The sequence below is a fragment of the Sceloporus occidentalis genome, unplaced genomic scaffold (genome assembly GCF_023333645.1).
Source record: "Sceloporus occidentalis isolate IW3139 unplaced genomic scaffold, rSceOcc1.0.p SCAF_51, whole genome shotgun sequence".
Lineage (NCBI taxonomy): Eukaryota > Metazoa > Chordata > Lepidosauria > Squamata > Phrynosomatidae > Sceloporus > Sceloporus occidentalis.
In genome coordinates, this window is record NW_028317031.1 from 3,434,311 (window position 1) to 3,456,002 (window position 21,692).

The window sequence follows — 21,692 nt, forward strand, 5'->3', positions numbered from 1 at the left end:
CAGACAGAGATGGGGCCGGGCCAGGCGTGCAGCGTGAGACAGACACACAGCACAATACACTGAGGGACAGACTGTGTGACCCGCAGCGCCCGGAGGGAGACGGTCCGTCAGTCCCGTGTACTCACCGCGTACCCGGAATCACAGCCTGCAGCCGGACCGTGCGCGGCTCCGCTCACTCGCAGCTTTACCGCCCCGGACTGTGAGTCGCCAGGTCCCCAGGCCTCGTCGGACTCGCGGCTCAGTCGGAGCAGTTCGTCATGTTCGCCAAAGGGAAGGGCTCAGCGGTGCCGTCAGACGGACAGGCTCGGGAGAAGTAAGCTGGGCCTGGGGCGTACTGAAAACTTGGGGTTCTGATTCCCGCCCTTGATCTTCGTGGTGGTCTGACCCCCCATGAGGCCCCCCCTTTACATGTGGTGGTCTGAACCCCCCATGAGGCCCCCCTTTACCTGTGGTGGTCTGAACCCCCTTGAGGCCCCCCTTTACATGTGGTGGTCTGAACCCCCCATGAGGCCCCCCTTTACCTGTGGTGGTCTGAACCCCCTTGAGGCCCCCCTTTACCTGTGGTGGTCTGAACCCCCATGAGGACCACCTGTGGTGGTCTTGTCCCCCATGAGGCCCCCGCTTTACCTGTGGTGGTCTGGTCCCCCTTTACCTGTGGTGGTCTGGACCCCCATGAGGTCCCCCCTTTACCTGGGGCGGTCTGGGCCCCCCCTTTACCTGTGGCGGTCTGGCCCCCCCCTTTACCTGTGGCGGTCTGGCCCCCCCCTTTACCTGTGGCGGTCTGGGCCCCCCCTTTACCTGTGGCGGTCTGGGCCCCCCCTTTACCTGTGGCGGTCTGGGCCCCCTCCTTTACCTGTGGCGGTCTGGGCCCCCCCCTTTACCTGTGGCGGTCTGGGCCCCCCTTTACCTGTGGCGGTCTGGGCCCCCCCCCTTTACCTGTGGCGGTCTGGGCCCCCCCCCCTTTACCTGTGGCGGTCTGGGCCCCCCCCTTTACCTGTGGCGGTCTGGGCCCCCCCCTTTACCTGTGGCGGTCTGGGCCCCCCCCTTTACCTGTGGCGGTCTGGGCCCCCCCTTTACCTGTGGCGGTCTGGGCCCCCCCCTTTACCTGTGGCGGTCTGGGCCCCCCCCTTTACCTGTGGCGGTCTGGGCCCCCCCCTTTACCTGTGGCGGTCTGGGCCCCCCCCTTTACCTGTGGCGGTCTGCCCCCCCCCCCCTACCTGTGGCGGTCTGCCCCCCCCCTTTACCTGTGGCGGTCTGCCCCCCCCCTTTACCTGTGGCGGTCTGCCCCCCCCCTTTACCTGTGGCGGTCTGCCCCCCCCCTTTACCTGTGGCGGTCTGGGGCCCCCCCCTTTACCTGTGGCGGTCTGGGGCCCCCCCTTTACCTGTGGCGGTCTGGGGCCCCCCCCTTTACCTGTGGCGGTCTGGGGCCCCCCCCTTTACCTGTGGCGGTCTGGGGCCCCCCCTTTACCTGTGGCGGTCTGGGGCCCCCCCCCTTTACCTGTGGCGGTCTGGGGCCCCCCCCTTTACCTGTGGCGGTCTGGGGCCCCCCCCTTTACCTGTGGCGGTCTGGGGCCCCCCCCTTTACCTGTGGCGGTCTGGGGCCCCCCCCTTTACCTGTGGCGGTCTGGGGCCCCCCCCTTTACCTGTGGCGGTCTGGGGCCCCCCCCTTTACCTGTGGCGGTCTGGGGCCCCCCCCCTTACCTGTTTGCACCCCTAAGAATTCTCATCCCTGCCCCTACCCTCATTGTGCATTGGTTTTCCCGTCCCTTTCTCTCTCTCTCTCTCCCCCCTCCTCTGCCGCTGGTTTCCCCGTCCCTTTCTCATCCATCCCCTCCACCGCCGGGTACCCCGTCCCTTCCCCTCTGCCGCTGCCGGGTACCCCGTCCCTTCCCCTCTGCCGCCGCCGTGTACCCCGTCCCTTTTCTCCATCCAACTCCGCTTTCCCTGTCCCTTTCTCTTTCCCCTCCCCTTCCACCGCCGCTTTCCCCATCCCCTTTTTTCCCTCCTGCCACCCATTTCTCAATTCTCTCCCCTCCCCCTTCACTGCTTCCTCGCATATCTCCCACTACTCACTACCTTCCCAAGCTATTTCTGGACTCGCATTCCCCATCCTCATTCCTTTATTTTTCTGGATGTTCTGTTTTATGCTTTATAACTGTCTCCCCGTAACATCAGGTTCGCAGTCACTCCTTACAGCGCAAACTGTGTTTCCTTGCACCTTCTTCTGTACGGTTCTATTGTCAACTTTTGTATTCTAAACAATCTGTTTTCTGTCCCTCCGCAGGCTCGCTTTATATGTCTATGAGTATTTGCTACATGTTGGGGCCCAGAAATCCGCACAGACATTTTTATCAGAGGTAAGTCTTGGGTTTAGGGGTGTTCCCTGGTCAGTGTTTAGACGGTGTCTGTGTAGGGACAGGGTTGTTGTTTCCTAGGAGGGTTTTAAGAAAACTGCTGCATTTGATTTTTCTCCTGTTCCTTTCTCTTTGGCATATAGTATGGGAATATTATGTAAAATCAGATTGGTTTTCTATGTATGAAATACATTTCGGGTGCCATAACTGTTGACTTATTACAAAACCTGACGTAAGGGATACGATTGGTACTGTGACAAGGTCACAGAAGGGTTTAGTCACCAAAGGTAGAGTTCTGGTTTTAACTCTCTAACTATGAAGGACCAACACAAGGCCTGAGCTGGCCCTGTATGATTCAGAGGGTGAGGATACTAAAGAGATCTTGCTGATTTAACTATGCATTATAAAGGGGAAAACTCTTCCTACAGCATAAGTTCCACTTGGGTTGGCCCTTCATAATGTATAATAAAGTCAACGAGCAAGTAAGATACGTCTCCTGTTAGTAACTAAACTTCAGCTTTGCTTATACGTTGCGTATAGATGTCAGATTGTTCCCAAAATAAAATACGGAGAATTGACCGGCTTTTGCATGGTTCGGATTGAACAAAAGAGGTGTCACTCACACCCCCCATACCTCGTTTAACGTTTGTCGGCATGCGTTTTTCTTGGATGTTGTTGCCTTTTGCGGCATGCAAATATGTGCACGTATTCTTATTCTTATCGTTACTTAGAAACCAGAAAGTGTAAGCAGGAAACTTCCTTCACAGGCTCCCCAAAAACTAACACTGAAATGCAGAATGGACTTCAGTGTGCAGTTAACGTGTAAATAAGACTTGGGTTCATTCATGGCTATGAGAAAAGATTAGCAGCTCTCTTTTGGGTCCACCAGCTCTTCTCGGGTACTCGGGTAACGTCAATATATTGGCTCGGCAATGCGTGCTTATATTGACAGATGAATGGGGAGAAGAAATACTTCTGGATAGAGTTGCAGATAGTTAGTCAGGCTGTTTGGGGCTCCATGAGTTGGAGACCATTGATGAAGCGGGGCTCGGGGGTGATATAGATAGATAACTGCTCTGTTATCGGTAGCTTAGTGGGGATGGGGGCCTAAAGCATAGTTATGTTAGATGTACGATCATTTGCGTCTATCTTTTTTTCTGATTATTGGCTCCGCTGTTTTGGTGGAAGTGATTAGAGTAGTAAGTGTTATTATGACATCTGGTTATCCCGGACTATGTGGCTGCCCCACAGAATGGGGTCTTCTAGGCTTGATTTCTCATTTATTTAATAAAGATGGCTTTATTTAGTAAACTGTAAGTTGAACTACTTCATCTCAGACATGACTATTGTTTAAGAACAGCACACATCCTGGTAGGGTATAGCTAGTCTCTCTTAATTCATCATGCCTAACGCAGGGTAAGTCACTAAGGTTGGCCCATAATAATGCGCGATGAGGGCAATGAGTTGGAATGCGTTATTAAATGAAACCACGGCACATCTTACAACTCAACCTGAAATTCTTTATTACAGATCCGATGGGAGAAGAATATAACTCTGGGAGAACCTCCTGGCTTCTTACACTCCTGGTGGTGGTGAGTGAATCATGTGAAGCAGAGGTCATACTCTTCTTTGACTCATGGCTATCTGGGACGCGTTGGGTTATAGTTATGTAATAACGTTACTTGCTATAAGATCAAAAACATAATCTCATTGCTTTAACGCTCCTCGGAGAAGGGCTGAAGATGAATCTTCTCACGTGAAAAATGTCAGGGTCCCCGATCTCACAGACCCTGCCAAGTGTCTCCAATGATGAGTTTGAAGCTGTCAGAGTAATTGCTGCAATTTACAATATAGTGTATCTCATAGTTAAGCGGTCAAATTATTGTACATTTGTTTATATTTCTCCCTGCCCCCCCCCACTTTTTCTCGTTTTGTAGAGGGGCTCATAGATCTATAAACACAGGATCTGTACTATATGTAGCTTTTGTATTAAAGATGGGCTGGTCGGAACCCCCATATCTTATCAGATTAATGGTGTAAGTCCTGTTTCTTCTCCCCGTTCTGCAGTGTTTGCTGAGCCTGCGTTCTGTTTTTGTTGTAGTGTATTCTGGGACCTGTACTGTGCTGCCCCTGAGCGGAGAGATACCTGTGAACATTCAAGCGAGGCGAAAGCGTTCCATGATTACGTAAGTGGCCGCTATCTTGTCTCATCCATAATGATTGTTTCCAACCAATTCTGCTTACACTGTGTGTGTTATGGGTTGTGTATAAAAACATTGGGGCAAAAAGACAAAAAACTATTTTTCTGCACAGTATAATTTAATAAAACTGTGAAAGTGTGAGCAACTGCTTCCTTGTGTTGTGCTATACGTGTGTTTTTGTGCACAGGCCTGCATATGCTTTCTTTTGTGTGTTTATGGTGTTTGCAGGCTTTGTGTGTAAGTATCTGCCTGCTTTGCATCTACCGAGACCCCCTTTCTGATCGTTGCGTGGTGTCTGGCGCAGCCCCTATTTGGTTTTATATCTGTTATCTTTGCATTTCGGTCCCTGCAAGGTACCTTCAGACCGTTGTGTTATGGTGTTGGTCATGATTTTGTGACTTTGTCTGGGTACGGTGACTTTGAGGTATCCATCCAGCTCTTTCATTGCATCATTTTGTAGAAAAACCTATTGTTTGCTTGAGCGAAAAGTTCTGAAATAAGACCAAAGTCTACCAGGAGTCAAAGGCTGCAGATTGCTGTCCCTTCTGCCCTTTATTCTCATTTTATCGTATTATAGGGCAACTTTCTTTGTTGATCTTGTGTATGGAATCCCTAACAACTTGTGCTCCTTTTCTAAGCTTTGTATTAATTGATCAGTAATTCAATTCAGTTGTAAAGTCATTAAATGGAAAGCTGTATATTTCTATGTTCGCTTTATAAATTCATTCCGCTACGTGAGTAGTTTCTATAAGGGGTTAGGTAACTCTGAGACGTTTAAACGTTGCGTCCCGGTTTATACGTCATATTTAATGTCCGTTAACCCTACGTTTCTTGGACTCTCCCTTAGTGCTTAGGTGCGGCTGCTAAAATAAAAACTGCTTCTTTTAAAACCTCGTCCAACCCCACAGCTGTAGCACAATGACAAGTTTGCTTTGCATAATGTTTTCACACTTTCCATATGTAAGGAGTGTTTACTCGAGAAAAGGGAGCCTAGTTGAAATGTTAATCCAAGCAGCGTATGGGGCGATTAGTCTCCCCCGGGTTGTTAGTGAATAGACTGAATGTAGTCGCAGGGTTGGAGTAAATACACATCTGTGCACAGTGTTTGCCATTGTTTCTGTGAACAAATCCTTCCACGGCGTGAAACAGAACTCAGACTGATGATTTTAAGTGTCTAAGAAGACTTGCATGATTGCTTATTTTGTTGATCAGACTGTTGTCAGGGGGTATTTTGTATCGGTTCATAGTTCTTTATAGTGGTGGATCTTAATGCTGTCACAGGTACGGCAGTAAAATAGAAGCTGTTTAACATGGCAGAAGGTGCTAAACAAATTTAGGGCTATATCGATTCAATTAGTTGGGGTAGATTACTATTTTGTTACATTTTATTTATAGGGTCTAGGCCGATTCCGTACGTTTCTATGCTCTTCCTGACACAGGCTTGTGATATTTACAGCAGTCCTAGAGCATTGTAAGGTACTGAGAAGTCGGGAAAGGATCACGGGAGTAAAAGTATAGTTCTGTGCCTGAAGAGGCAAAGTTATCTGGCCGAACAGGCTCCCATCAGATGGCAAGCATGCCTGATCTGTGCCAGTCTTCATACATCCCTAGGTGTGAGAGAACTACTAGCAGCGTTACTAACTGTGTATTCTGTACTTCGCTACATAGACCGATCTGTCCTCTCGGCTCAATAATATATTCTGATATACACTGCATTCTGTTAAAGAGCAATGGATGACGCTACGATTTTAATGACCAATCTCTGAGAACTCAAAGTAAAAAAAAACACAAAAAAAAACTGTGATGGAAAGTGCTGCGTTGCTTAAAAAATACATATTAGTGACTTGGGTTTACAGTAGGGTATTTTCAATAGGATGGGCTTTTGTGGCTGTGTGTGTTATGGGCACTCGTATAATGCTGTGTGGGAGAAAGTCGTCGGTTCTGGTTCATTATGCTGTTTCTGATTGTTCCTTTTTATTTGATCACTGTAATGCTCAACCTTCTAAGTGGCGGCAGCAGCCCTGTCGCTCCTCTGGGACTGTGTACAGGTTAAAAGCTGTAAGCACCTAATAGGAAAAGGCATTATTTGGAACCAGGGTCCATAAAATGTCTTCCTCTTGTAACAGGAGCCCTATAATCTGCCCTAACAAATCTGCCCCAGGCCACAATTTGCTTTTAAATAGTGTTACTAAAGTGTTAAATCAAAACGACAGATTTTTTAGCACATGTTACAGCGGACATATACATTGCAAGTTGGAAATGGAAAGGATTATGTGAAATATCTATGGTTTGACGCTGCGGATACACATGTAAGTTTTCAGGTCATGCTTAGAGTTGCGGGTTTGTGTTATACACCACCGTTCCAAAGTTTGGGGTCTGTTTTAGAAAGGAAAGCATTTCTTTTTCCATTACAATAACATAATGAATTAGAAGTAGTGCGTAGACGTTGGTAATATTATAAATGATTATTGTAGCTGGAAATGGCTGATTTTTCATGGAAATTTGTTCATAGGTGTACAGAGGCCCTTTATCACTCCCATCACTCCTGTGTTCCAATGCCACGCTGATCCAAGTTTACGTTTAAAAGGCTGATGATTAGAAAATCCCTTTGCAATTATGTTACAGCCAGAAATGTCCTTGTTTTCTGAGTGACGTTAAACTTTTGAATGGTGGTGTACGTGACTTTATTATGTTAGTGTGCCCATATCACAAAGTGCTTAAGGAATGAATTAATAAAATACAGCAGCCTTTTTGATACTTTTGTGGTTGTGTATATATAAAAACCCACTGTGTATAGGGGCTGAACCTGGGAAGTACGGTCTGATGGACAAACTGAAACCGCTTGGGTCCCCCCAAGCCACTACCGTTTTATCACTTAATAGAACAAATTAATTTGGTGTTTTATTTAAACTTTTTCCTTAATAAGCTTGTCAGACATTATTTTGTCATTTTGTGCTTTCATCTAAACCACTTCCTATTTTGTGTTTCTGCACTCATTCTAAAATCTGTAACAATAACCTAAACGTAAAGCCAGGCAACTGGTGTTCTGAGACTAAATGTAAACACAAATGTTTTAAAATATTTAACACAAATACTGACCATTCTTAATGCTCTGTCAGATATTAAATCTTAACATCCTCGACTTTCTTCCGCTCGGTATTCTGAAACTTTCCTCCGTACCCAATGGCCTAATTTGAGATATTTGTGCTAAATTCCGTCGGGGGGCAAGTGCCTGGTTTTGCCCCGTCCTGCAGACGCTGGTGGATCTGTTGCTGCCCCAGGACGATTGGGCTTCCAGTTTGTATATTTTTTTGTTACTTCAACGCTGAATGCATTTATTGCAAAGTCTGGTTTTGGATGTTTGATTCCGTTCTCCTTTGTCTACATCGAGATGGCACAAAATGCCTTGAAAAGCATGAAAATTCCCGAAATACCATCATTAACAGTGCAGCCCGGGCATATTTGTTTCCTTTGGAGCTGGCAAACTGCGAATCTGCTTTTGTGCCGGCTAACACTTGGATAACTGAAGGGAAGGAATTGGTTCAAACCTTCTTCACTTGCAGGAATGATAGATTTGTATGGGATGGTCCTGTACAGGCAGTTTCATGTTTGCTTCTACAAATCGCATGTTGGATCTAAATGTGCGTAGCGATACGTAAGTGGCATCCGGCACTAGCTGCGGATGTGCCCTGCGTCAAAGGGGTTCTTAACCCATGGATCATGCGCTTTTAGGGATGCACCCAGCCTGTAAAGCTCACTTATTTCCTTTCTTATTCTCTGCAAGGCAGACAAAGCCACACAAAGCCTGGTCACATTTGCAATTCTGCTTGTACAGCTTTTAGAACAAAAAGCCTCCTTTGCATGGGAGGTAACAGAACGCAATAAATCAGTAAACTAGAGTGGAACTCCCCGGCCCGCTTATCTACCCCCCTCTCACAGGGAAGAAGCCCCCCCTGGCTAATTCATAGTTCTGAGGTCACAAAACATCCCAGAATTTGATACTCTTGCTTTTGCTACAAAGGGTTTCCCCTTTAACATTGCAAGTCGCGTTAGATAGATTTAAAATATATATATTATATAAATTACTTATTTTGTTTGTGAAATGTAACTTTTCATGCAGATGCTGTGTAGCAGATCTCCGGAAATCCCGTGTGTTTGTGGGATTTGTATGCATGTTCTGTTCCTCTGTTGTGCAATTTGTTTTTGGTGAGCCGCATAAACAGCTAGGATTAGGAAAAGACGAGTAACGCTGTGTACTGATTTACTATGGAGCGGACACAGGTTTGGCTTACTTCTGATATGGTGGGGATTTGTAATGCTGCTGTCTATGCTGTTTGAGAGGTAGAAGACGGGTTTGTTACCCATTGTACAGCGCTATGGAATTTGATGGCGATATATAAAACAATAAATAATAATAATTGGCCCCGGTAGACCCCATGAGCTCTTCCTACACATCAAGGAAGTATTGATTGCTGGCAAACGGCCATGTTTTCAGAGCATGTATGTAATTGTAACTGTGTGTGTGTGTGTGTGTATATATATATATATATATATATATATATATATATATATATATATATATATATATATATACCCCCCCCCCGGTCTGCTTGTGTCTGATTATTTTTCTGCCCGTGAGAACTGGTAGGAGGTAGGGGGGGGCAGTACGCGAGGACTTTTGTGTTGCTGCCTAAGGGTTGTGGTATTTGTACTTCATGTGTTTGATCAACCTTGCCCGTTGTATGTTGCCTTCACCTAAAATGGTGTGTGAGAATTCGAGTAGAAATTCTTAAAAAAAAAAAAAATAAAAATAAATAAAATCACCTCCACCTATAGCTATTCCTACAATTATATTATAAGGCATTTAAAATCAGAGTAAACATTGGAGACCGTTACAGAATCCCTTCCAGACAAGCTGGGGAGTCGTATTATGGGTGAAATAAGGAGCGGATAATGAGTGAATCGCGGGATATGCCTTATCCATGCTGCTGGCCCAATAATGTCTCCGTAGTAATGTTCTCGTATTACCGCAGAAGCTTCTGTGGCGGATGGGTGTGAACATTCGTACTAATCATTTTTGGGTGATGTGCCGGCTATTTTATTGCAGAATCATAAAGCTCCCAGAGATTTGCTGCCAAATGTCTACCTTCCAGCGCGTCGCTTTCTATACAATATATATATATTTACATTTTTTTCACAGTATTGGTCAAGGACTGTCTCAAAACGTGCGGGACATTTAGTTATTAAATGCCGTCCTAAATCACACAATTGATGTTGGTCGTGAAATGCGAAAGATGCTTTCCTGTTTTCTGAGAGCATAGCTTATTCAAATATTTAGCTTTCTCCATTGTTGGTTTGAAAAATGTTTAGTATTTCCTTACCAGCAAGTTCCTCCACATTTACAAAAAAAAAAAACCCCACTCTGGTGGACATCCCAGGGAAGCCCGAGGCTGGGATTATACATTAAACACACATTGTCCAGCGGGGCAGGCCCACCTGGACAGCCCCTCCCCCGTCACCAAATTCCTGTCTCCGAATACAAAGCCCTTTGCATCTGGTATGAGATCTGTGAATTCCTCCAAAAGTATGTCATAGAACATCCAATTCCCGGAGACTTCTCCTTAATTTTAACGCTTAGACCCAGTTGTTTATAATATATATATAACAATTTATTCTGGTTACACCTTAGCGAAATGCGCAGGGATTATTGTATTGACCGATTTTCATTAATTCAAAGAAATTTCTTTTAAAATGTTCTTTTCCTCGTTTTTTGTTTTAATATAAACGTGCAAAACGGTGCCACGCCAAGAGCACCAGGAACCGATGGGGATTTCTGTCTTGATCCTGATAACCCCCGACGATGGAGCAAATTTGGGATCTGCGCAAAATTTAGGCGAATGGTGCGTTGGCGCGATGTAAATAAGCTATATCTCGTAGTTCTGATGGGGCCTGGCGGTTTTCACTAGATGTTTATTCTCAGGAGTTGGTGATATTCAGAAGAAACCGGAAGAAGCAGAAATAAATGGGGGCTGGGTGAGCTTAACAGTGTGCGCAGAAGAGATGGCAATTGGTTACAGGGGGCAGTTTCTATATTTTAGCCTTCAGATGGTATAAGAAACTATATGGAGAAAGTGTCTGTTACAATGAACACGCACTATACGCGATCAATAATTATCAATTATATTATTGATAATATTATTTTAAAGCCAGGCTTATGAAACAGCAGTGTGTAAAATCTCCAGCATCTTCTCAAAACAGACAAGCAGTGCAGGGGTTAACGCCCTGTGGTTGAGAATAAGGTAAGCAGAAGCCACTCTGCACTGGGGAGGACCCTGACCAGATGCGGTGGGGGGAAGGGTAGTATTTGCATAACTGATTAAGTCCTGGAGGGGGGATTATAGGCAGGGGGGGAGGGTTTGGATGATGGCACAATGGATGTTACAAAAGATGTGGACACTTCTACATTCCCTTAGAATGTCCGGTGTATGAAACCAAATCTGGGCTGTTATTTACAATGCGTGACTCTACAAACGACCATTCTGATCAGAAGCTTACCCAATACAGTTTTGAATGACCTTGCTTAATGGTGATCAACAACCACTGACCCGTTCATTGTAACGCAGTTGCATAAAAGATCTGTGATGTGTGTGTATATATATATATATAATTTATACGTATATTAGTGTGCACAGTTAAGCAGGTGAGGTTTATTAAACAAAAATGCCCTGAACGCTGGCAAAAGGTGCCTTAGTTTTTATTGTTTGGATTTTTATAGCCTGCCTAACTTAAAAACTAGTTGTTAAGGGGTTAATGAGTGCCCTGCTTAGATATGGTTGCCATAGTAATATAACCCTGTTATTGTGCAGGTGACCTACTGGCGGAGTTCCGGCCTAGCCTCCATACTGCTGTTTTAACCTATGCGGTCTGCAGGGTTTAGTGCTTTTGCTGCAGAGGATAGTGACTGAACTTCTTTGCCGTGCTTTTATTATCTTTTATATATCTTTTTATGATGGCTGCGTACAGTGGGACCCCTTCATATGTTTTATATTTGAATCCCCACCGTACCTCGTTACACCAGAGCCCACCCTTTACCTCCTGACCGTGGCCGGTACCCCCACTCTCCGATAAAAAAAAATTCCTTTCCCTATATGTCTCGTAAAACGTACTTTTCAGTCTTGATTTGCTTGTTGGAGATGTTCTGGTTTTTTGTGTATTGTGTTGCTACATTTTACTTGTGAAAAAACACATTTTAGTCTTCCCTTTTATACAGTATCTAAATGCCTGTGAACGCTGGGACCATTTTAATAAAAATTGGAATGTCCTGGAGACTCTTCATCCATACAGTCTCTATTTCAGGATGCGATTAGGATACCTGTGGCCCTAAAGACAGTGCTGAATTAGTGCCCCTGATCCAAAATACATTTAATTCCCAGCCGTATGTACCCTTGGCTCCCAGTTGCCTGCTGTAGCAATCTTAATACAATGCCATTGGGCTCGCACTGTGATCTTGGTTGCTCAATGTTTAGAGGGTTCCACTTGGTTTGATTGATGGCTGTCAATTTAGAACAGATGCCCAATCACAGCGGGGAGTCCCGTGCCCCCCACCTTCAAAAGGATGTAATGACAAAGAGATGGGAGGGACTGTCAACATGATGCATGTTGTGGTCACTCCACGCCTGTCTTACTGCTTTCCATAAACAGGACTCCCCGTTAGTTTATCAGGTTTATGTTGTTAGAAATGGATTGCCTTGTTTACATTAAAGGATGTATATGTAAGAGGAACTAAACCACGCCGTCTCTGCTTCTCCAGTGGCTGGCTGAGTTTTTTGTAACCCTAAACACCTGTAGTGCCGATGTTGCTCACGTCATCTTTCTGAAATATTTGTAAGTGGTTAAGATGACGTGAGGTTTACATTGTAGTTTTTTGTTTTTTTTCGTATGTTGACCAAAAATATGCAAGACTATATTTTCCAAAAGCTGCTGATGCGTTCCATTGACTTGCTTTGCAGGAGTAGTTTGTTTCTGAATCTCTTTGTATTAAATAGACAAGTATAGCTGTGATTCTGATATTTCTGCTCGCTGGCGTCGCTATGGGCCACGCTTTCCCTATATAATGAAGTTAAGTTATCTGGATCCGATGATATATTGTGCACGTCCAACCTGGGCTATGCGTTATAGAATGAGAAGTGAAGTCTGGGAGCTGACATGTTCCAACATGTAAAAGTATCATATAAAAGGGACTCTGGAGCTTTGCAATAAACTCCCCCGGCTTTTGGGATTGGTACGGCTCTGAAATGGGAATGTGCTCCCAACAGGGTAATAAGTAGGGGGCTTTGTTTAGGTAAAAGGGAAGAATGTGCTGCAAAATAATGGTGAAAAGTGAGATAATTTAAGTAAAGGCTGTCCCGGGGGAGTAACCGTGCGGGGCTGATGCCCATACTGCCGCTAAATTCTTCTGGTTTTGTTTTAAGAAACATTTCCCGAAAAAGCCTTCTTGATAAGAGGCTGCTTGGAATAGTGCGAAACTTGGAAAGCATTCTCACTGGAGAGTACATCTCCGCGTGAAAGCCTAAAAGTGATACCGCTCTGATTATGGCCCAATGTTTTTATTTATGGCTTAATATTAGAAAGCCGTCTCAACGTTTTCATGGTTAATGGAAGTGATGCAGCTCGACCCATCCCAAACCACGTAGTGTCGTCGTACGTAGACTGTAGCAGTCTATAAACAGAGACCCCTTGTTTGTGGATGTCTTTCTCTGCTCAGGTTCATTGATGTCAGTCTGTCTGCTCATGAAACAGCAGGTGTCACAGTTCTTCCCTAGTGAAGATGAGTTGGTTACTTTAATTAGATAAGTCTTAGCTGGAGTCCAATTAAATGCACCTGATTGCTGAGGCTCTTCTCTCGACCTGCTTTAATCCACCTCTGTTCTCCTAATGCCATGACTTGACACAGAGAGTCGCATTCCTGCCACCCGTGGCAACCGCTCGGATGAAGCGTGAGCCGCGTCCCCGAGGATCGCTGATTAAGTCACTGATTTGGGAGTGGACTAACAAAGCAGGTGTGGATCCATTTGTAAGGAACAAGAACAATCAAACAATAACGCTTAAAAGGAAATCTGTGACCAGCAGAGCCAGGGACGTTTAATGACATTAAGCTTTAGCAGATTTTGATCATCTCCAACATCTGGCACTGCCAGGGTGCGCTCTGTATTTACCCCGTCTAGATATATCTTCCCTGATTCCACAGACTAGGCCTCTGTATATCCTCCCCAGCGCTAGAACCTGGCCCTGCATGCCGGTAGTCTCTATAGCTTGCAAGGGACATGCCTGCTAGGCTGTAGGGCCAGTATATATGGATGTAATGTATACACAGGCGCTATTAAACATTTCTGCGCAGGTTTGGATATGTTGAAATATCTTGGCTACCGTATTTTTCGCTCTATAAGACGCACCTGCTGATAAGACGCACCTAGATTTTAGAGGAGAAAAAAAAGGAAAAAATATTTTGAGCTAAAAAATGGGCTATAAAAAAAGGACATCATCCTCCCGTCATGCCTGCACAGAAAAAAGCTGGTCAGACATGATGGGAAGTGTAGTTGGACTACAAGCGCCGTACTGCGCATGCGCCGGCGCCATACGTGACACGGCGCTTGCGTCAAATCCCCCCGTCCTCTCCATCCAGTCCGCCCTTAGCCGTCGCAACGGACCAGAGAAGAGGAGAGGCGGCGACAGAGGCGGCGGTCTCCAGATGAAGACCTCCCCTGGACGGCGAAGCGAGACAGAGACTGTCCGGGACACTTTTGGTGAGTACCGTATTGGCTCGGATATAGGCCGCCCCCGTATATAGTCCGCACCCTAAAAGTTTGGTGCTTTTTTAAAGAAAAAGTTTTTTTCTTTAAAAAAGCACCAAAAAACATACTGCCACTCTGCCCCCCCCCCGCCCCCCGAGATATGCTACCACTGTCCTCCCTCCCCGAGATACGCTGCCACTGTCCTCCCTCCCCGAGATACGCTGCCACTGTCCTCCCTCCCCGAGATACGCTGCCACTGTCCTCCCTCCCCGAGATACGCTGCCACTGTCCTCCCTCCCCGAGATACGCTGCCACTGTCCTCCCTCCCCGAGATACGCTGCCACTGTCCTCCCTCCCCGAGATACGCTGCCACTGTCCTCCTCCCTCCCCGAGATATGCTGCCACTGTCCTCCCTCCCCGAGATACGCTGCCACTGTCCTCCCTCCCCGAGATACGCTACCACTGTCCTCCCTCCCCGAGATACGCTGCCACTGTCCCCCTCTGCCCCCCCCTCCCCAACTTACCGGAGCAGACTCCCGGGTGTCTTGCGGGGCCGGCGGGGGACATCTACGCAATACAACTTCCGGTGCCGGATGTGCCGCACCGGAAGTTGTATTGCGTAGACGTCCCCCGCCGACCCCGCAAGACACCCGGGAGTCTGCTCCGGTAAGTCCGCGGGGGGTGCAGAGGTAAAACGCATCCGCACGATGCGCTTAGACAACCTCCCGTGCCGGCACCCCCCCCCCCCCGTGGGAAGTGCTGGCAGGGGAGGCTGTCTGAGCGTATCAGGGAGTAGGATGCAGGTCCCCTGCACCGCTGCGGGGGATCTGTATCCTAACCCCGCTGCCTGCCCGGCGCCCGGGACTGCATGTCCCGGGCGTCGGGCGCTAGACCCCGAATATAGGCCGCACCCCCACTTTAAAGTCTTAAAGTGGGGGAAAAAAGTGCGGCCTATATTCGAGCCAATACGGTATATCGTTGCCCCCCCCTCCCTGCCTGCATCTTCGCTCCATAAGACGCGGCTGATTTTTCATCCTACTTTGGGAGGAAAAAAACTGCGTCTTATGGAGCGAAAAATACGGTAGTTACTCTCTAGCCCTGGCTCTCTACATATATGCCACTTGACTCGCTTTGATTCCGACTGTAACCTGTAAATGCAGCCCCGCTCCAGAACCAACCCTCCTTACTATGCTTTTTAAGTATGTTGCAGAACTTGAGTGTAGAACTTTTTGTATTCTTTAACTGATATTCACGGTGGCCTCTGCTTCTGGTTTGCCAACACCCCAGAATGCGATAAGAATGTAAGAATAAGTTACCACAATATAGAGGGAGCTGCCAACAGATGCCCGGCGGCATCACCACGTAAACAGAGTGGGGTATCATTCAGGACTCCACGGACCCGGCCAAGTCAGCCTGGAACTGGTCAGGCTATTCGCAACAGTTTTGGCTTCCTCTGATGATGAGCCTGGCACAGAACAGGCCAGCACCGGAATGACACAACTTTTGAGCTCTTTCTTGGATGCACAACCTGAGTGTCTACTCTTTGACTGCCGCGATCTAGAGGCAGGAACCCCTTAGTGTTTAAGGCTGGATACATTGTGGCGCATGTTGTGGATTCCCTGTTTGGCTGGTTTATGTTGCTGTTTGCTTAGCGAATTCAAGCTAAAACCAGTTTGGCGTTGGGGATTTGGTACCAGAGCACCCTCTACTGGTTTACTGCTGCGGTAGCGGCTCTGGTACTCCATTAAATTGTCGTGAAAGATCCAAGCAGTCGGGGGATTTATAGATTGGGTGTCAGAGGGACTGGTGTACTGGTTATATTTCCAAACAATTACTTGAGGCACAAACCAATGACAATGACAATTATATGCTTGCCTTGTAAAGATGTTTTGAAAAGTAGTCTAAAGCAAAGCTGGGAAATGAACCCATTCAGAGGTTTATGGGCCCCCTGTTTCCGGAGCCACGTACCCCACCTGAGAAATTTGAGTAGCATTCGGACAGTTACATCGATTTAGGCCAATGTGGCTTACTCACTATAAACCTTATGGAAGAACCAAGGCCTGTGGGAGGTGATCTCTCAATCACTGCTGAACAAGCAAAGTAATTTATTTGATACATTTGCAAAATGTGGATTTTAAGGTCATAAAGAATATTCTTCAAAAAGTTGTATAAATATTCCTATTATCTCTTTATTTGAGGCTGCTGCATTTTCAAACTTGCTGGTGTGGGTTGATCATTGGGCATCTTGGTTTCCCGTCGAATCCTACTGAAGCATAGTTTCAGCAAAAAAATCAAAAATAAAATCCAAAAAATAAATGGTGATATTTCTAGTACAAAAAGTGTTTTTAATGGCTAGAAATCTGATTCTGCAGGTGTGGCATTTTTGTAAAATTGGTATCTGCCTGAAATCCAGATTTTACAGTTTTTCTTATACGATTACACATAAAATATGCAAGGAATAAAAAATTTAGGAATCCTGTGTTTCAGGTAGATTAAATATTATTTTCATCATGTAAAGTAACATCTGCTTTGAAATCCACAGAGTGCAGCGGCAGCTCCAAGCCCGGTACTTGGAAACATTCCTCCAAACGACGGGATGCCGGGAGGACCCATTCCCCCAGGATTCTTCCAGGTAATAACTAGTCTAAAAACTATATTCTACAATATTATTCCTCTGGGAAACGGCATTGCACCGTGTGGCTGTCACGGTGCGGGTTAAGCCTGGTCGGAGTGCTTTGTCACGTAGATTATTGGGCATACAGGTGCGAGCCAGCCCTGCCTTTTGTTGCGCTGCTGCTAATTATGGGACCCGCTAAACGGCGTAATTACCAGCGGAATTAATGTTTAGAAAAAGCTGTTAAACAAATGCTTGCGGAAAGGCCAATTAATGTTTGTTAATTAAGGCAACTGTTCATAGTAACTAGCTGTGCGGTGTCTAGCAACAGGTCCGTGTCGCGATAAATAACCGCTCTGGCTAATTCAATATCACAACACAGCCTTCAACTCAATATTTCTACGCTCTTCTAATTTAATTCCCACCATGGATAACTTTGTTGCAGATTAAACCTCCGCTCTTCTTATTTATGGGATTTTTTATTTTATTTTTTTATATGTGTGGTATATTACAGCTAGGGTTGTGGATGTGAAGTCTTAAATGACATTTGGCATATTGTCAAAGAGCATATGTGCTATGAATACAAAAAAATTGCAATTGCGTAAAACTAAATTCTTTTTTTCTTTTTAGCAGGGACCCCCAGGTTCTCAGCCATCCCCTCATTCACAGCCACCTCCACACAACCCAAACATGATGGGTCCTCACAGTCAGGTAAGAAGTGGCCAGCAGAGTGGTAGCCATAATTCCGGTTTTTGAATGAAAATGGTCATGCTAATAGACCCACACAAAACACTATTTGTTATTTAGATCTTTGTATTTAATGTAAGAAATCCGCATGAACAAGATTGTAAGCTTGCGAGCCGGGCTCTCTCCACCTAATGTATCGGTTTGTCTTAGTCTGTCAATTCTCTTCTTGGTTGGCGCTATATAAATAAAAGAATAATAATAATGAACAGAAATTGCTTGAAACTGCAAGTTATGAGCCTTATGCTATAGATTGTGTACATACTGGTACCACTGATTGACCGAATGTTATGGACTTACTGCTGTGCATTTAGATTTATAATGTATCCTTTTTTTTTTTTTTTCTTTCTTTCTTTCTTTCTTAAATACAGCCTTTTATGTCACCTCGATATGGTGGTGGTCCCAGGCCGCACATACGGATGGGAAATCAGGTATGTGGTAATAAATATCCAAGGAAATACACCAACATTTAAATATTGTGGAAACTTTGTATGGGTTCCATACGCATCAATTTGCTGCTTTGTTGTCGCAAACCCTTCTTGTAGTCTTCCACCTTCACATAATTCTGAAGTCTCCATCATGGCTTATATGTCCTTTACTTAGTCCTCCGCCTTCACAAATCTCATTCTCCTTTCTTCTGCTTCCCCCAGCCTCCTGGTGGTGTCCCCGGATCCCAGCCTTTGTTACCAAACTCCATGGACCCAACACGACAAGGTAACTTTTTACAACACTGGAACTGCATTAGTTTAGTATCTCAGGCAGGTGCTATAACAGACTTTCTGTTTATTTCACAGGACATCCTGGCATGGGTGGTCCAATGCAAAGAATGAATCCCCCCAGAGGAATGGGCCCCATGGGTCCAGGACCTCAGGTAAGACTAAGCTTTGCTGTGTTGGTGCTTGTGATGGAAGCTTTTAATAAGACATGTTACATATGAATGTGTAAGAGTAGATCTGGCGTGTCAGCCCTTCAGTAGTCGACCAGCTGTTCAGTGTTCCATTGTATTTCCTGATTTGAACATTTTTGGCTTTTAACTCCAGCCATTGAAATGAAAAATGGACGTTAATTGTAACCTGTGTTGCCATTCATTTAATTTACTAAACTGTTTCATTTGATCTATTTTAATTGCATCTTGCTCTCTTGGACTAACCCTCTCGTTTTCTTTTCCCTTTTTCCCCCCATGGGTTTCCGCTCGTTCCTTCTAGTCTGATCCTTGGTTATCATTGCAGAACTATGGAAGCGGAATGAGGCCACCACCAAATTCCCTCGGTCCAGGAATGAACATGTAAGATGTGGCCTTGTGTTGTTAGTGACACTGAGCCTTTTGTTATTTGAGGGATGACCTTTAGTAATGATTTTGTTCTCTGTAAAATGTATTAGGGGACCTGGAGCAGGCAGACCGTGGCCAAACCCCAACAATGCTAATTCGGTAAGTGTTTGGTTGCCCGGCAAACTCTTTTCCTCTTTGTTTTCTGATTGTATCTAGATGTTGAATAGCAATTACTGTTCGGTGGTCTTATTCACCTTTGTTGCCGGCCCTTCCAAGCTGCAGTCCTTACTGCTAAGCCGTCCTAGGCCAGAATACGGCACTGCTGGTGTTGGCTTTCATTAATTAATTGTACAGCGCTGTGGAATTTGATGGCACTATATAAAACAATAAATGAACATCTCGTGCATGATAAATAGCATGTGATTGATTTCTTTACGAATAAAACTTGAAACTTTGAGATTTTTATGAAGGAGAAAAAGCATTGTATTTGTACAAAACCCTGGGGGTAGTATATTTTTCTCTGCACTTGGGATGGTACTGTCACTAATATATATTTATTTTTCTCTCTAGATTCCATACTCCTCCTCTTCACCAGGCACATATGTGGTAAGTTTAATATGGGTTTCTAGAAATGCTGAGCCTTTGAATATACAAATACAACTAATTCTGTGAAAGGGAATAAAGAGGGTACTTTAGAGAGTATTTACACGAAATAAGTGGTCAAACCCCACAATGGGCACATTATACTAGTTCACAGATAGCGCAAGCTGTAAATGAAGAGCTTTTGTTGGTGTCTTTCAGGGGCCCCCTGGTGGTGGAGGTCCTCCAGGAACGCCGATCATGCCTAGCCCTGCAGGTATGTATCCATGTCATATGGAAAGAAGCCATTCTTATTTCTGATCTTTAGCTGGCTATTATCGCGTCGCACCGCATTTATCTGAAGTAGCCGTGCGCAGACATCACAAACAGACCCAAGGAAATTAATGCCTGTAAAGATACATCTAAAGGATCATATGCACATCATATATATACATGTATATGTATGTGTCCTTGGTAGGACCTAATAGTTATCACTGTGTTGTGGAAAGTTTTGCTGTAGTATGTGTATGCAGTAGTGTATGCAGTTTCCCACTTCTAGCTGTTGTGTAAAATGCATTGTAAATTCTCCCTTTTAGATGTGTTAGGGATTAAGCGCAACCTATTGTTTGGGGTTTTTTTTGTTGAGGTATTATACATAAATATGTTTATTTGTCTTTAGAATCAACAAATTCGAGTGACAATATTTACACAATGATAAATCCTGGACCTCCTACAGGGAACCGCTCAAATGTAAGTTTGCTAAGCTGCGATCCCGACCTTGGTTTTAAGAGAACATTTATTCCAATACGTATACAGATTGAGTCCTATTAGTTAGGCCGCCTGCATTAACCTGTGTCTTCCTTATAGTTCCCAATGGGACCCGGATCAGATGGTCCTATGGGAGGGATGGGCGGAATGGAACCTCACCATATGAACGGTTCATTAGGTAAGTGCTATTCTGTATCAAAATGAGTCGGTTCATTTAAAACTTTTTTTTTTTTAATTAAAAAAAGGAAGTTGACTCGCTAAGCTCAATATATTCTCTAGAAAGGTTTTTAAAGTTTGTAATAAATGTGTTAAAAGTAGAGGACTCCAATAACAAACGTTTACTCTAACAAACATTTTCTGGTTTGCAGGGTCAGGAGACATGGACGGCCTTCCTAAGGTAAGCAAACACTTGTGGCCTTTTACACACTATTTATTTTACTCTAAAGGATGGGAGGCTAAAATACTGTACTAAAGACCTGCCCCGCTAGGGGAATGAGCTGTAAATACAGAGTGTTAAATATGAGTTTATTATCTTTCCATCAGAATTCTCCAAACAACATAAGTGGCATAAGTAACCCCCCAGGAACGCCGAGAGACGATGGAGAATTGGGAGGGAACTTCCTTCATTCCTTCCAAAATGACAATGTAAGCATTTTGAAACGATAACACGTTATTTAACCTTACCCGGACATAACACAGGCTTTCGTCTCTCAACCTTTCACGCATCTTTTAAACAATGTGCCACAACTGCCCCCGACAGTCTTAAAGGATAGGAATCTGTTTTAATTGATTTGTTACTGGTTACTGTCAAGAAATGTGTGTAACGTCACACAATCGTTCACTGTTGATGTAGATACTGCTATCATAGCGGAGATTTAAACACTTGCTGAGCACTTGAAATGACTTACGAGGTCGCCCATCAGATGGATAGCCGATTCTGAAAGCATCATTTTAATATATTGTTAAGCAAACATATGAACTTTGGTAGGAAGTTGTTACATGGCTTATGTATAACATAAATACGTTGCCTTCCAAAATGACAGAAGGGCTAAGATGTTTGCTTATAAAGATTTGTCCTTTTTTTTTTCTCCAGTATTCTCCCAGCATGACTATGAGCGTGTGACCCCCCCACTCTTTCACCTTGAGACCATACTCAACTCAGCTGCTGCTTGGAAGGTCACAGTAATTATGGAAGGTGACATGTCTGCTGTTGCAGAAGTTTGTGGGACTGCCCCCCGCTTTCTGTTTCATGCAATAAAAGGGGAAACCATTTATTCTGTCAAGCAACAGAGATGAAAACTGTCAGGACAAGGAAATCCTTTATACTTGTACAGAAAAACAAAAAAACTATTTTTCCCCTCTCTGAAGTCC

At 45.0% G+C, this 21,692-nt stretch overlaps 1 protein-coding gene across 32 annotated transcripts; it reads left to right on the plus strand.

Annotated features, from left to right (window-relative positions):
• The first annotated feature begins 257 nt into the window (after positions 1 to 257).
• Positions 258 to 21,444, plus strand: LOC149288460 (single-stranded DNA-binding protein 3-like). Of its 32 annotated transcripts, none has more exons than XM_089491743.1 (18): positions 258 to 313; positions 2,285 to 2,357; positions 3,885 to 3,946; positions 4,456 to 4,540; positions 16,889 to 16,978; positions 17,591 to 17,671; positions 18,076 to 18,135; positions 18,355 to 18,418; positions 18,499 to 18,575; positions 18,910 to 18,989; positions 19,085 to 19,133; positions 19,545 to 19,580; positions 19,776 to 19,830; positions 20,233 to 20,303; positions 20,421 to 20,499; positions 20,690 to 20,718; positions 20,865 to 20,966; positions 21,415 to 21,444. In XM_089491743.1, exons 1-18 carry the CDS (start codon positions 258 to 260, stop codon positions 21,442 to 21,444), a joined length of 1,179 nt encoding a protein of 392 aa, XP_089347869.1. The 32 variants fall into 32 exon arrangements, with proteins under 32 accessions (XP_089347869.1, XP_089347870.1, XP_089347871.1 ...); XM_089491744.1 differs by having other exon boundaries at positions 17,594 to 17,671; XM_089491745.1 differs by having other exon boundaries at positions 17,594 to 17,671; positions 18,934 to 18,989.
• The last annotated feature ends 248 nt before the right edge of the window (positions 21,445 to 21,692 follow it).